Raw genomic sequence first — 14,630 nt, forward strand, 5'->3', positions numbered from 1 at the left:
TTTGGGTATTTTACTGTTGGTCTGACAAAACAAGACTTTTGAAGATGTAATAAAAATAACGCAGAAATCACTGTCTTTTAGAGGCTGTGGCACGCTGCCTTAAGCAGCCAAAGACATCCATTGATACCAATCATGTCAGCATAACTTTTCAGGAAGGGCTAAATCATTTTTCAGATGGAAAAACTGGCTTGGCCATTTTCAACTGGGTCTCTTGAACTCAAGATATCTGATTGAAAATGAGTTTTACGGCTATCCACGAGTCTCCCCTACACTTGAAAAGGCTTGTTTCCTGTCATTTTTTGTTCCTACAGTTAATCTACCCCTTCAGATTAAAACTGTATATTTGTCTTTTTAAGGAAAAGGACAACCAGCCTATTTGAAGAACAATGAATCCCCTAAAAGAACTCAAAATTTTAACTGTACCGGTACTGACAAAAACACCTTTTTAAATATGGCTGCAACTGAATGGAATAAACTTCCAGTATCTTTGAAGCAGAATTTTGAAGCAAGCTCTGAATAAATGGCTAGCAAATTGTGTCTCAGAATAGTGACCTGGCAAAAAAATGAATGCAGTGCTGTCCTTTTATGTTTCTTTTATTTCTGTATGTTCATAATTACCTGGATATTGTATTTGTGCCTGTCGGTCTTGCCAGACCTGGGATCTGGGTAATTGAGTTATGGCTTTTGGTTTTGTTGTGCGACCCCAAGATTTTCAGTGAAACGATCTTGCCACATCAATGAAAGTTTTCTGAAATGAATCAATAATAAAAAGATTTTTCAGTTACAACACCAGTTTTGAGCAGCATAAACAAAATTCACCTTCACTGGTGAAGCCAAACCTTAGAGGGATATCTCAAAACTCCCAAAAATATCTGCATGGCCATTACCACAGTTAATTGAGGAAATGTTGTTGTATACTTTATTTTTTAATTATTTCTGTGAACTGACCCTTTTACAGGCTGCAGCACATGTCCATAATAAATTTAACTGAGTGGAAAGACAAAAAAAGACATTCCTCCTTTAAAAGACAGCACCAACTCTGCATCCTAATTTGTACAGCAGAACAAAGTCTGTCTGTCATATTGCATCAGCTAATTATGTGCCCTGACTTTCATGGTGCTGTGTCTCGACTATCAGGTTGCTATGACTGCTGTATGCGCTGTTTGGGCGGGGTGCCGTACTGCTCCCTAGTCGCCACACTGCTGTGTTTCTCTGGCATTGCCCTCTTTTGTGGTTGTGGGCACCAGGCACTCACAGAGACAGAGAGACTCATCGAGACGTACTTTGCCCGTAACCTTCAGGACTACATCACCCTAGCCTACATGTGAGTGGTAAATTTAAGCATTTTCATCATAAGAGAGACTTCTTTTTGTCTTGGGTTGTAGTCTCCATTCAGAGGGTTTCGCTTTTTTGTAACCCTGAATTTTCATTTTCCTCCTTTTTCCCAGCATCCAATATTTCCAGTATGTCATCTATGGTTTGGCCTCCTTTTTCTTCCTCTACTGCATCGTGCTGTTGGCTGAGGGCTTCTACACCACAAGCGCTGCCAAGCAAACCTTTGGAGAGTTCAGGAGCACCATGTGTGGCCGCTGCCTCAGCTCCTCGGTGAGAGGGCCCAGAGTGGGACAAGTAAAGGGGATTGGAGAGATTGGATGGGATTAATACACATATCACTCCCTGGTGGGTGCTGAGCCGAAAATCTTAAGGCTGCTAAAAAACCTTTGGGGACATGCAAAGATAAGCATACAGTGTGTGTTTGAGTGGTTGGGGAAAAAAAGGCTGAGTGGTTGGAAGAAGAGGAGGAGAACAGAGAGTGAGATAATAAGTAGAGCTAATCAGAAAAAAAGTAAATGTGGTCACTAAGTGAGTCACTGCTCATAAAAACACTCTCTTAGATTATGTGCATCAGTTTATTACCCTAATGTTTGTTCTGCTCCCTCCTCGTGCAGTTTATAGTGATGACATACGTACTAGCCGTGCTGTGGCTGTTGGTGTTTGCCTTCTCGGCGCTACCAGTCTACTTCTTCTACAACATGGACTCCACCTGCCACACCATTGACGTTCTGACGGAGACCCCAGCGAGTATCAACCAGCTCTGTGTTGATGCGAGGCAATATGGTAACAAGATATCTTTAACCTATGAGAATTTTATCCACAAATCACATTAAAAGACCAATACCAATGATGCATTGTTCCTACTAACAAGTAAGTGAGTCTGAGGAAGAGCGTTTTGGCTCGAAACGTCACTTATTTCGCAGAGTAAAATCCTTTAAGGGGAGCTCCCTGGTGTGCAGAACTCTATTTTTCACGTTTTGGTTTATTTTGGATCCAGCATCCACTACAGGATGTGCATGTCTTATTTTTGAATCTCCTCGTTCCTACTAACAGCCTACATAGGTAAAGTATATTCCTCTGTGCCACAGACCTCCTTTCTTATCCAAAAACTATTAACATGACAAGTCTACAGCCACCCCAGTAGCTCTGAATGTGTATCTAGGCACAGATGCTAAATGCTGAAATCAGCATGCGAACATGCTCACCATAGAAATAGTATGATAATGATGATGCTTACAATGACAATGTTAACCATGGTTGCCATCTTGTTTTAGCATGCTAGCATGCTAACATTTGCTAATAATTAGCACAAAAAATAAAGTACAGTTGAGGCTGATAGTTTTGTAGGTATTTGATGAAAACTTGGACCAAAATTCAAAAAAATTAAATTTCTGCCAAATTTCATGGCAATCTATTCAACAGTCCAGACATTTTACCAAAATTCAAAATCTCATCTCAATCGCATCTCCACTGCATGGTATGGCACGGCTCTACTCATCTCAAATTGCAATTTTTTTTTGTTTTCTGTTGATACTTATTTTGATACCACCTAGGTTCAGGATCCAAGTCGGCTTTGCTGATACTCTATGACAGAGTTAAAACACTAAAGATCACTGACTGGTGAGAGATAACAGCCACTTGGGTAAAACAGGACAGCCTAAATAAACCCACCATTTTTAAAAACCAATCCCTTGTCAATAGCATCCTCTTTTTTTTTGTTCACTAGACCCAAATTTTAAACTGTCCGCCTGCAAAACTATATTCTACACTACACCGTAAACTTAATGAAGTGCAGTCTTTCCTCTGTTTAGTTGCAGAAAAAAAGTGTTCAGCAAGTGTTGCATTAAGGATGATCTTAACAGTTTGGCACAGTGTCACTATGGCCATCAGCTAAGAGTCCCACCTATGCTAAGGGGGTAACTATTAGCAGTGGACAACAAATAGAGAAAAGGACCTGGTACCAAAGCATGTCACATGGAGTTTAACCATGCAATGGAAATGAGGCATTTTAGCCTGAACTTAAGTGGTGCTCCGTCCCACAGACCAACATTGCCATGGCACACTATAGTGTGGCTAATAACACATTTGCCACACAATGAGCCACACTGTTGCACTGGGTGACATATTCCTTCATTACCATGAACAAGGGCACTGTACTGTTTGAGTCAATCCCACATACACTGTCCTGATGGCATAAATACTCAGAAGTTCTTCAAATTTGTATTAATCCACGGCTGAAAAATATTTCCCAAAAAATGCACAATTTAAACTCATGTTTTATAGCATTTGGTAAAAGTAAATATTTTTTTTCTCTTAAAAAGAATACATATATTTTGACCTGTTTTCAAAGATTTACATGTTCAACAGTAAGGCAAGGCAAATATATATTTATATAGCACATTTCATAACCAAAGGCAAACCAAACTACTTTACAGATTACCGAGGTAAAACAGACAAAAACACAAGCAACACCTGCTAAAAACAGTAAAAGCAAGCAAGCAAAAGCACAGAGAATAAAAACAATAAAAGCAAACAGGTAAACGCATTCAATAGTAAGTGCCATAGACAAGTCGAAGGAAGTCAAACAGTACATACAGAAGACGAAACAACATATTATAGGATTGGGTCTTTTCATGTGGTTTGTTGAAAGATATGAAAAATTAGAAAAATGCCAGTTTTATCCGTTTATTGTTTTTTGTACTTAAGAGACTGAATTGAGTAGAGAAATCTGATTTTAACAGGACTGCTGCCATGGAATGCAGTGCCAGGGAAAGCTTGCGGTATGACTCTGTCCACTGTTTGCAAGACCAGAGAGGTAAGAACCAGGAAAATAATTAAAGTTCTGCAGTCATTTTCACCAATTTTCCTGACATGAAATGAAGACAAATATCATCACCACTAAATGCAAATCTCCTATACCCTATCAGTACCAAATGACCTATGACCTCTACATTGCTGCCTTCGCCGGTGCGGGCATCACACTCTTGGCTCTGGTGAGTGATTATGCCTCAGCTGGGGCCAGTTTGGCTGCTCTTCCACAGTGGGGTACAATAGTGTTATGGCTCGTGTGACTCAGTGACGCTCAAAGTGTAGGCGGCGAGGCATCTCAGGCCTCCATGACTGATGACTTTTGTACTATTGCTCTCTGTTCCTCTTTCTCAGCTGACACAAACATCATAATAGTGCCGTAATGTCTGCTGGTTTTCCAGCCAGGCAAATGGTGCACCCATTATACTCGCATGCTCCATTACAGAAGCTGTTATACGAATTGTATCTGCTATCAAATTAATGCCATTAGCAGTTAATCATATACTTTCTTTTTCATATTTCTGGAGTTTCTGTTGTGGATTTTTCTTTCCTTCACTTCTGTTCTGACACTTCCTGTCTCTGCTTGTCCCTCCATAGCTGACCTATACTGTGTCAACCACCTATAACTTTGCGGTTCTTCGGTATCTGGGGAGAAAGGGCATGGGTGCACGGTGTTAGGCTCACCAGCTTCCTGCCTGCTCTATCACTACTTCACCATCAACATGGGGATCTAAAGGGACGGCAACAATTCTTTCCTTCCACATCATCAGCACAGAACCAGCTGTGGTCACGGACTCTTGAAAATGTTTTCTTTATATTTTTACTTTTCATATTGGGAAGAATGTTACTTATTTGTTTTTTGTTCTTTTTTTTTATGTGTGTGTCAGCTACTTTTAAATGCAGTAAGTCTTATTTCAGTATTTTCAATGCCATGTCACCAAAATATTTTTAAATTATTGTTGCTTGCTGATTTTAGGGTCTAAAATTGATTTCTACCTTCCATTGCGCTAAATATAAAAATAACACATCACTAATAAATTAACATATGTAAGAAATAACCACCAATTTGCGACGCATGTGCTGCGTGAATGCAGCTGTTGCGGAGAATACGGATTAACGGTTACCATGGCTACCATCCTTCACATCTGGTTGCCATGGTGGCAGACAAGCATGCATTTGCAGTCTCACGCTGACCTCAGGACTTTTCTCACGGGCTGGAGAAAAGCCTCAACAATGGAGTCATGCCCGTTCTTAAAGCTAGCCAATAAGGAGCCAGTTGTGGGGGGCCACCTGCGCTACGAGTCTCTGCCAAGGGTTACGTTACATGTCAAGGGAGAGGGTCTTCGGGACAAAGACAGGGTTAGACCTCTCTAAAGCCTCAATGGAGTTCTTCTGGGACTGCAACCACACACACACACACAACAGCATCCACATGCTGCTGCATGACCCCCACCTCCCTCCGAATAACTGAAGCAATGGATTCAAAGTGAAAGAATTTTAGATAATTTTGAATAGTTTCTTTCTGACAAAGAGATATACTTGTTTAGCTTGATCTAGAAAGGTCTGACATTATTTCTCATAATTTTGAGATGGCAAAAGCACTAGGTGCTAACTAATTGAGTGACCTCATATTATTAGACCTGAAACACATTGTTGAGGTGTGACTCCCCCCTGCTGTTAATGCATGACTGAGGTACTTTTATAGAGATAGGACAGCTTTGTTTTGTCTCTAATTCTTTAGGAATTTTGTTGTAGTTATTGTATAACACATTTTTTTACTTACTTTAGCTGAATTTACTACTTCTTTTAAACTTTGGGTATTACTAACAAAACCCTTTGCAGCATAATAAGTAGATTATTCCATTTGGTGTAAGCTTTACCCAGCTGTGAGTGGTGGATTTGTCAAATGGCAGCTGGCTGTTTGATGATTTTTTTGTGTGTTGGTAAAATTTGATAATAAAAAGAATATTCTTTTGAAGTATTTGTGCTGAGTGCCTCTGAAAACATTTGTTTGTATTCTGGGAAAGGGCAGTGTCTGGTGTAGAGTCACAGCATTTAACTGGCGCTCCATCCTTGGCTTGCTGCCATATCCAGGGGCCAAGGTATTTTGTAAGGTGTTTTGTATTCTCTCCTCTTGTGTCCACAGGTGCACTGTTCCCTGCACTTGGCTGTGAACCAGGTGTACCTGAGGAAGCTGAGGCACAAGGCGAAAGAGGAGAGGAGAGGCTATGACCTGTTTGGGAGGCTGCAGAGGGACAGAGGGGGGACACTGTGCTCTCCATACCCTGCAAATGCGTCTGACATCTCCTGACAGTGCCTCTGGTGTGGCTGCAGGAGCTTTTCATGATGGCCATCACAAGTTGAGATCCACCATTTTGTGAAGTGTATAACGTGATAGTATTTCATCAACTGATTCCCTTCATTATTTTTGATTTTCAAATTAAAAATATAGCCACATCTTACGTACTATAATGTTCTGCATTTGATCAGTGTCTATAGAATCTATGCTTTCTGTAGCTATATTTCCATAAGTCAGAGATTTTGTTTGAAAGGCGGACATGATTTTTTTTTTTTCCGTCCCGGTTTGATTTCTCAGTATGCGGTGCATGCTTGATATCCTTTTTTAATGAAGAGGAAATAAACAGTGTTAACTGTCTCTCGGGTTCCCACACATACTTGGTCATTCAATGACATTCAAGGTCTTGTGTGATGAAATTCAAACAAGGTGCATTCTTAAAATCAAAATTCAAGACATGTATTCAACTCATGAGCTTGCTGAGAAATTTAGTAATGCTTCATTTTAACACTGCTGCTTGTTGCTGCAAACATTTGGGCTTTTTCCTGACAGTAAAATGAATTAGAGCTGCATAACTAATCAAGTTAGTTGTCAACTATGAAATTAATCGCCAAATTTAATTAATTATTATGATTATTCTGAGTAATTTCTTAACAAAAAAAAGGCCACAATGCTCTGAGTCCTGCTTCTTAAATGTGATTATTTTCTGGTTTCTTTACTCCTCAATGACAGTTAACTGAATGCCGTTGGGTTGTGGACAAAAAACAACATTGAAGGGCACTCTTTTGGACTTTGGGAAACGCTGGTTGTAAATTTACTCTATCTTCTGACATTTTATAGATCCAAAACAGTAATAATTAAACAGGAAAATAACTGACAATTAAAGTAACCATTATTTGCAGCCCTAAAATGACTGCTGAAAGGTGGAGAGCTGAGGTATACTGATTAATTTGAGTGACCTATTTTAGTTTTAAAAATAGTTTTAAGAGCTTTTGTTTTCAAACTTTAAAGTCACTTTTAAAGCTGCATACTTTCATGAATTTTCAAGGCACGAGCACAAAAACAAGACAAGATAGTGTCTCCATTTGGTATGTTGCATGTTTTATTTGTAGCCAAGCACTGGAGAGTATTCACCGCTTTGCCAGCATGTTGGCACAACCAACTCTTATCCTCCGTAGTGCAAAAAGAGGAGTTCAGGGAAGTTTTCCATTAGATCAACACATAATCAAGATGAATAGACTTAACTTTCACACAGCTTAAATCATATTCATGGGTTGAGCACTGAGGATGAGACAGACGTTCAGTGTCATTTTGTACATTATTATGAAATGAATGCCCTTTGCAATTTACATAAGCCATTAATATAGACAGCCCAGAAATAAGTTTTTACATTCATAAATATTACAGGAGCATTAAAAAATACTGACATGAGACAGGGTTGCAGTGATGTAAGACATGAGATAAACATATTGTATGGTTTTGCTACCCACTGATTCTCAGGTAAGTTTCAGGTAAACACTGTGGTAGGCTACATTATCTGAACGGGATAAAAACTGAAATGGTAAAGAGACAAAGTATTCTGTTTCATCCAGAAAACATTAACACTGACAAATGATAAGCTCACAGCCCTCATTTTTGCTTTGAAATAATGTAGGCCAACAGCTTGATTTCATTAAAATGCCCAACTCAGTTCACAGTTTAAGTTCACCTCATACTACTGTGAGTATCCATACTCAACACACCTTTACAATAATTATTATATAAGCCTACATTAAACCAAAGGACCATGTAATAAGTAAATATGACTGTACCTGACTGGATTCGGTTCACCTTCACAGTGAAGAACTTCACCAATATTTTGCACACACACTGAAATATGATGCAATTTGTGACTTGAAAGGCAAATCTTGCACTGAGAGAATACACAAGATCGCCAACATAACAGGAAAAAAAGGGTATGAAAACATGCACCATATTAAGAACCCAGGTGCACTCAGAAGATGAAAACATCTTATTCATGCAATAGTAGACGCAATATAAAATATTATTCCAGCAGCAATCAAAAACACTGATGAGAGTGAATTTAGACCATGTTAGTCATAGTATGAAGCATTGCCCTCTGGCCAGCAGCAGTAAAACCAAAAGGAGCCTGTATGTAAAAGCATTCAAATAAAAGTACCGTCCAGCTGAAAACAAGTAAACATTGTTAAATTGTCTGAATACCCAGTTGAATGGTTCACTTAATACTGTATAAATGGACAGAAGAGGTGATGCACAGTGCACACAGTTATGGCCTTATCCTTGTGCTTAGGCTAGTTCACATTCAGCAAGAACAACCAGATAGACAGCACGGGTTGAATGTATCATAAAGCACAGGAAACCTCCAGAATAGGCAAAGCTAAAGGACAGGAATGTTAAGGCCTGCCATGCAATTAACAAGGCAGGTATGAGATTACAAACTCACCAAAACTGTGAAAAGTGTTAATTCTGAAAACAGACTTATATCAGCCCTTGATCAAACAGAATATCGCACAATGTGTGTAAAAAATAAAAAAAAACATTGGAGGATGGAAATATGCTTCACAGAAAAATAAACAGCAGTTTATCAACAACAGCAGCAAAAGCAGTATTATTTTTGAACCCCGAGAAACACTGAACCGTACTTAGTAAACAGGCCCATGTACATAAATCATGGGAAATAAAAAAATGATCGGATAATGCCTAACTCGTACACCTGACACCTCCAGCTACACAGTCGCAGTGGTAAGAAATCTAGAATTAAAATGAATAAGGGCACCACAATAGCTCATACCTAATGCTTACAGTCAGAGCTGCAAAATTAAAGCTTACAGTTCCCTTCCCATTGAAGACAAACAAGGCCATCTTCCCTCTGAGTGCAGCAATCATTTAAGGTCCTCGTACCTCAAATCGTACTTGTCATTATACTGATGTTGGGAGTTTTCATGCGTAAAAACTGCCTGGATTGGGAACACTGTCAGTCACAGACATTGTCTGTGTCCAGAAAATACATTAGCTTCCCAATTCTGCTGAGAGATCAGATAACATGAAAACATGATGTTTTATTTCAAAGTCCCTCTAAAACCAAGGAAAGTCAGCTCATGGACAGGCTGTTGAGCAGTCACAAGACCGACTGAATGTTGCTGTGCCAAAGATAGAGTGTGCTCTTTAAGAGAGACCTGGTATACTCTCTCGTCCACTGAATTAACTATCATTTTGATGATTTTAATGAAAATAAATGCTCTGAAAGCACTATCTGATACAACTCCTGCATAGGCAGAGAAAGCTGAAGCTAGGTAAAAACGTTTTTGTGCAACACTAGTGAAAGCAGACGGGGTACAAAGGATGAGTGTGCCTGTTACAGTGTGCCTGTACCTTTGAGCAATAATTCAACTATCTTGACACCGGCTGAATCCTTGACACGACTGTCCTCAGAGCAGCTGTATCTTATCCATATTATCTTTAGTGGATACTGTACTCAGTACCTTGTACCTACAGTATGTGTACCATAAACAATATCTCACTGGCTCTTAAAACTAACATAGGGGAGTTTCAGCCAGAGAGATTAAGACAAGGTGGAGTCACACCTAACCAATCAGCAGCAAGACGCACGAGAGGTTTTGCGGTTGCCATGGAGATCTATAGTACTACTCAGTAGCGCATGGTCAATCTGGTCCTCAGCAGCCAGAACCTCTCTGACAGCTGCCTCAAATGCAGCTGTGACATTAGTGTCATCCTTCGCACTGGTCTCAAAGTAAGGACAGCAACCGTTCTCTTCACACCAGGCCCGTGCTTCATCCTCCCCCACCTCCCTCTGCTCCACGTCTACCTTATTGCCGAGCACCACAAAAGGGAACCGCTCAGGGTCTTTAACGTCTGAGTAGTACATGAACTCCTTCTTCCAGCAGCCGAGGTTCTGGAAGCTCTGCAGGTCGTTCACAGCAAATGTGAGCAAGCAGCAGTCGGCGCCTCGGTAGAAGGGTGTTCGCAGGGACTTGAAGCGCTCCTGGCCCGCTGTGTCCCAGATCTGAAGGGTGACCAGACGTCCGTCAACCTCCAGATCCCGGTTGAGGAACTCCACACCAATGGTGTGGAAGGACTGGGAGTCAAAGCGGTCTGTGACATAGCGGTTCATAAGGGAGGACTTGCCCACTCCACCGTCCCCCAGCAGGATCACCTTCAGGAGCAGGCTCTTCCCGCTCATCATGTTTTCCGCCCACCCAGCAAGGCCTCCACACCAGGTGGCAGACCAGGGTCAATTTAACCTAGAAAGAGGAAGAAACGCGAAAGCAGATGCTACTATCAAAGGGAGATGCAAATCATGTTTAGAAAATTATGGGGAAAATAAATAAAACTACCTGCTACTTAACAGTGAAAAGTAGTTAAACTACATCTTAACCACTCTCAAAGTCACTTGTCCAAGTAACACTAGTTTCAAAAAGTAGTTCAACTACATTCAAACTACACCACGATCACAATATGTCAAGAATCAGTCTCATATTGTTACACAGAGGTACAACTGAACTGACACTGAATAAGGTGTAGGTGTGTTTTATTACTAGGGCAGGCCAATCCTCACCTAGGCAGCTCAAGAGTGTAATTTAAGGATAGGATAGGTAGCAGCTGTTGGGGTGGAATAAGGATAATGCTAAACTTCTAGGGAAAATACTAGTACTCCATCTTGGATGCAAACTAGAAGTGATTTTAGTCCAATTGCAAGTAACTGTCATTAAATGACAACTGTGGCAAATAGGCCGGGGCATTTTGCCAGACTGTAGGGCAAAAAAAATGTCTTGAAATTACTACGCGTATGTTGTTTGTATTAATAGAGATGCACAATAATATCGGCACATTATCTGTATTAGCAGATATTGGCTTTAAAATGAAATATCGGAATCAGCCAACATGCTGACTACAGCCAATATCACAAACCTATTTTTTCATTATTGTTATTGATAAAGTGAACATGTGAAAAACATCAACCCTGAGGGATTTTTCTTATTTTGGACAATGAATGAATTTTGCATACACTGAAAAGCATCGTATTTTATGTCTCCATCTGATGGTGGGCCATCACGATAAAAATATGCATAATATGATATCAATTCTACTACAGAGGAAACTTAATGATCACTAAAATTAGGACGGAAAAAAAGCAGATATATCAATGTCGGTATCAGTTATTGGCCAAACACAGAAAGTGGGTATGCACAAAAATATCCTAATTTATAACAGGGTGTGCATGTACATCCCATGCCCGTTTCCCTTTATAAATCACAATCAACTCCAAAATTGGCACATTTGAGCGAGTGTCTTGTCCCACTCATAGGTGCCCATAAATGGTCAGGGGAACGCCCTTAATTAATAATCACTCATACTACCTGCATGAAGACGAGCATGGCTATGAGAGAAACACTGATAGAAATGGCAAGAAAATAAATTTCATACAATGTGAAGTTAAAGTTCTTGTTGGGAAGGTTGACATGCATATGGCAATGGTATTTGGTGAAGACAGCACCCGCATTACAAATGCCAAAAAGGCAGCAGAGTGGCAGCGTGTGGCAGATGCTGTAAATGCTTTTACCTCAGAGAGTTGCACTATGGCCAAAATTAAAAAGAAGTGGTACGATATTAAAGTGGAGGCCAAAAAACGCATTGCCCTCCACAGGCAGTGTGTGTGCCATGGGTGGATGAAGGGGAGCTCACACCCCCTTTGACAAGAAACTGGCAGCGATCATCAGGGAATCTCTACGCACCTTATCCTCTGACAGTGCCAAATAAGCCATTGTGCATCTTTATGCATTTTGATTGCATGCCTGTTTATACCCACCCATCGACTGACTGTATCTGAAAAACTACAGGTATGGGGAATACCATAAATGACAAATGGGTTTGCGCAACAAAAATGTAATAATAATAATATCAATAATAATGATTATAAACTTTATTTGTAAAGCACTTTTCAAAACACAGTTACACTGTGCTTTACAACAAAACAAAAAACACATTTAACACACATGGATAAAATGAGCTAAAAGCAATAACACATAAACGCATTATAAAACACATTATATGCGATATACTGTCTGACAAGCAGTTTTGCGCAATGAAGTGATAACATTATATTAAACTATGCACTGAAAACGGCAGCTGTATGAACGTATTTTGTCCTACTGTTCACCTTATTATTTATGAGAATAAATTTCACAACATGCAAATGTTCTTTAATAATTACGGGACATATTTGAGAGGTTATTAAACATTAGCAGATATTTCTTCTTGCATTTAGTATCCTAAATCATATTTTATGTGTGCGAATACACTCTTCATATGTGATACATGAGAGGTAATATCTCCATTTATCATAATGGTATCAATTTCACGCCATTTTTTTTTTCGTTTCATGCTTCTGCCACTGGAGTCATAGTTTGTCCTCTCACCAGTCTCTTTGTACACATGGGTCAAAGTTTCTGTGGAGGACTGCACATTTTCCTGTCAAGTCTGTTTTTTGTAAATAACCCAAATTTGCTTAGAAAGTAACATACGCCTTCTTTAGTGCGTACGCAACATTTATAAATAAGGCCCCAGGACAGGCCAATCCTCACCACGACAACCTGAGAATGTGTTTTTAAGGAAAGGACAGGGAGCAGTTGTTGGGGTTGCAAAAGAAAAATGCTAAACTTTTATTGAAATCCATAGTACTCGATATAAAAATAAATCTTGCTTGAAAACTAGGGGTAATTTTGTGTAATTGCAAGTGACAGTCACTAAGTGACAACTGTCGCCAATGAGCTGGTGCATTGTGCCATACTGTATGGCAAAACATGTCATGAGAACACAAAGTAACATGAACTACAAAAACTACATGACCCAAAGTATTAAACTACTAATAAAAAACCATCTGAGGTTTGAATGTCTGCCACCCAACTACTGCAAAGTGCAGTGTAGGGAACTACATATAGTTAAACTACTTCCCAACACTCCTACTAAGGAACAGGAAATGAAGAAACATAGTAGATTCTCTGAAAACACTAAACACCCCAAACAGTCTGTGGGCTTGACTTCGCTGCTGATTCAGTGTAGATAATAAGGGGAAAAGGAATGCTGTTCTGACAATTTGTGTTCAAACTCAGATGAACCTTACTGACAAATGAAAGAGAGATGTGTAATGGTTGACTAGCTTCAGGGACACAATGACAGGAGTTAAGGACCGAGATGTCTGCCAAAGGTCTCTGATTGAAGCTCTGGGCTGAATGACTACAGCCTTGTTATTTAATACACAATACTAACTCATGGTAGCCTGCACACATACAATGCTTTCCAGCCATTGTTAAGACGTGAACATTATCCTGCATAATTCATGATATTACTTTTTATGACTTGTTTAGGCTCCTAGGTGTAGGAGTCCTACGCCACAACAAGAGGGGCGAGTCAGGATCATGAGCTGACACTGGAGACGACCACTGCACCTGCGCAGACCACAAACATGAACCAGCTTGTTGTCAACTGTGACTGGCGGCTAAAACTCTGGTTAAACTGTTCCGTCGGTGGTCTCTGCGAAACTGTCCACCAGGTGCATCTAAACAGAAGTGAACTACGAACTGAAACAGCTCAAAGGCTTTTACAAACTATAATGCTGCAGACAATAACACTGTTACATCGTGTAGCGGCTTAGCAAGCATCTCAGCCAACTAACAAGCTAGCCGGCTAGTCTGACGGCTTGTTGACATCCTATCCTGCTCAGGCTAACCGTTAGCCTCAGTGAGCATGCGACTCAAAACTATTTTTAAAAGCAACAAAAGAAGAAATGTTGCAGCGAAGTCATGTATCTATACCATAATGTCTCTAATATGTACATAACAAAAATGTATTTTCACTCACCCTGTTCCAAGTGGTCGGTGTTGCGTGGTCTGCCCTCCTCCCCTACATCTGACTGAGATTGAGTGTCGTGACGTGCGCGCCCCCATCAAAAAGGTGCACGTGCACACCGCCCGGACAATCCGAGGTCCTAAAGCCCGTAAAGTTCACCTCTATAACAAAGTTTCACTGTGAGTCACTGTACATACATCAAGTACATTTTGGAGTGCAAGTACTTCACTTGAGTATTTTTCCATTCCGTTCCGTACATGTCAAAAGGAAATAATGTACTCCATTACACATCTGTTATTTCGCA

General features: G+C 40.1%; 2 protein-coding genes across 3 annotated transcripts in view; one reads left to right on the forward strand and one right to left on the reverse strand.

Annotated features, from left to right (window-relative positions):
- Positions 1-6,609, forward strand: part of plp1a (proteolipid protein 1a) — an 8,829-nt gene extending 2,220 nt beyond the window's left edge. The window contains exons 2-7 of one of the 2 annotated variants that reach the window (XM_042492773.1): positions 1,138-1,324; positions 1,449-1,605; positions 1,950-2,118; positions 4,077-4,150; positions 4,263-4,328; positions 6,290-6,609. In XM_042492773.1, the coding sequence (XP_042348707.1) occupies positions 1,138-1,324; positions 1,449-1,605; positions 1,950-2,118; positions 4,077-4,150; positions 4,263-4,328; positions 6,290-6,454 (818 nt within the window). In that variant the 3' untranslated portion in view covers positions 6,455-6,609. Of the gene's footprint in view, positions 1-1,137; positions 1,325-1,448; positions 1,606-1,949; positions 2,119-4,076; positions 4,151-4,262; positions 4,329-4,740; positions 4,978-6,289 lie in introns of those variants that run through there. The other variant, XM_042492774.1, reaches the window with a different exon arrangement.
- A 910-nt stretch (positions 6,610-7,519) lies between these two features.
- rab9b (RAB9B, member RAS oncogene family) lies at positions 7,520-14,382 on the reverse strand. Its single transcript, XM_042492775.1, has 2 exons — positions 14,339-14,382; positions 7,520-10,722 (listed from the first exon to the last, which is right to left on the reverse strand). The coding sequence occupies exon 2, from the start codon at positions 10,662-10,664 to the stop codon at positions 10,053-10,055; it is 612 nt and encodes a 203-aa protein (XP_042348709.1). The 5' UTR covers positions 10,665-10,722; positions 14,339-14,382; the 3' UTR covers positions 7,520-10,052.
- Between the last annotated feature and the right edge of the window lie 248 nt (positions 14,383-14,630).

This window comes from Plectropomus leopardus, chromosome 9 (assembly GCF_008729295.1).
Source record: "Plectropomus leopardus isolate mb chromosome 9, YSFRI_Pleo_2.0, whole genome shotgun sequence".
NCBI classification, from domain to species: Eukaryota; Metazoa; Chordata; class Actinopteri; order Perciformes; family Serranidae; genus Plectropomus; species Plectropomus leopardus.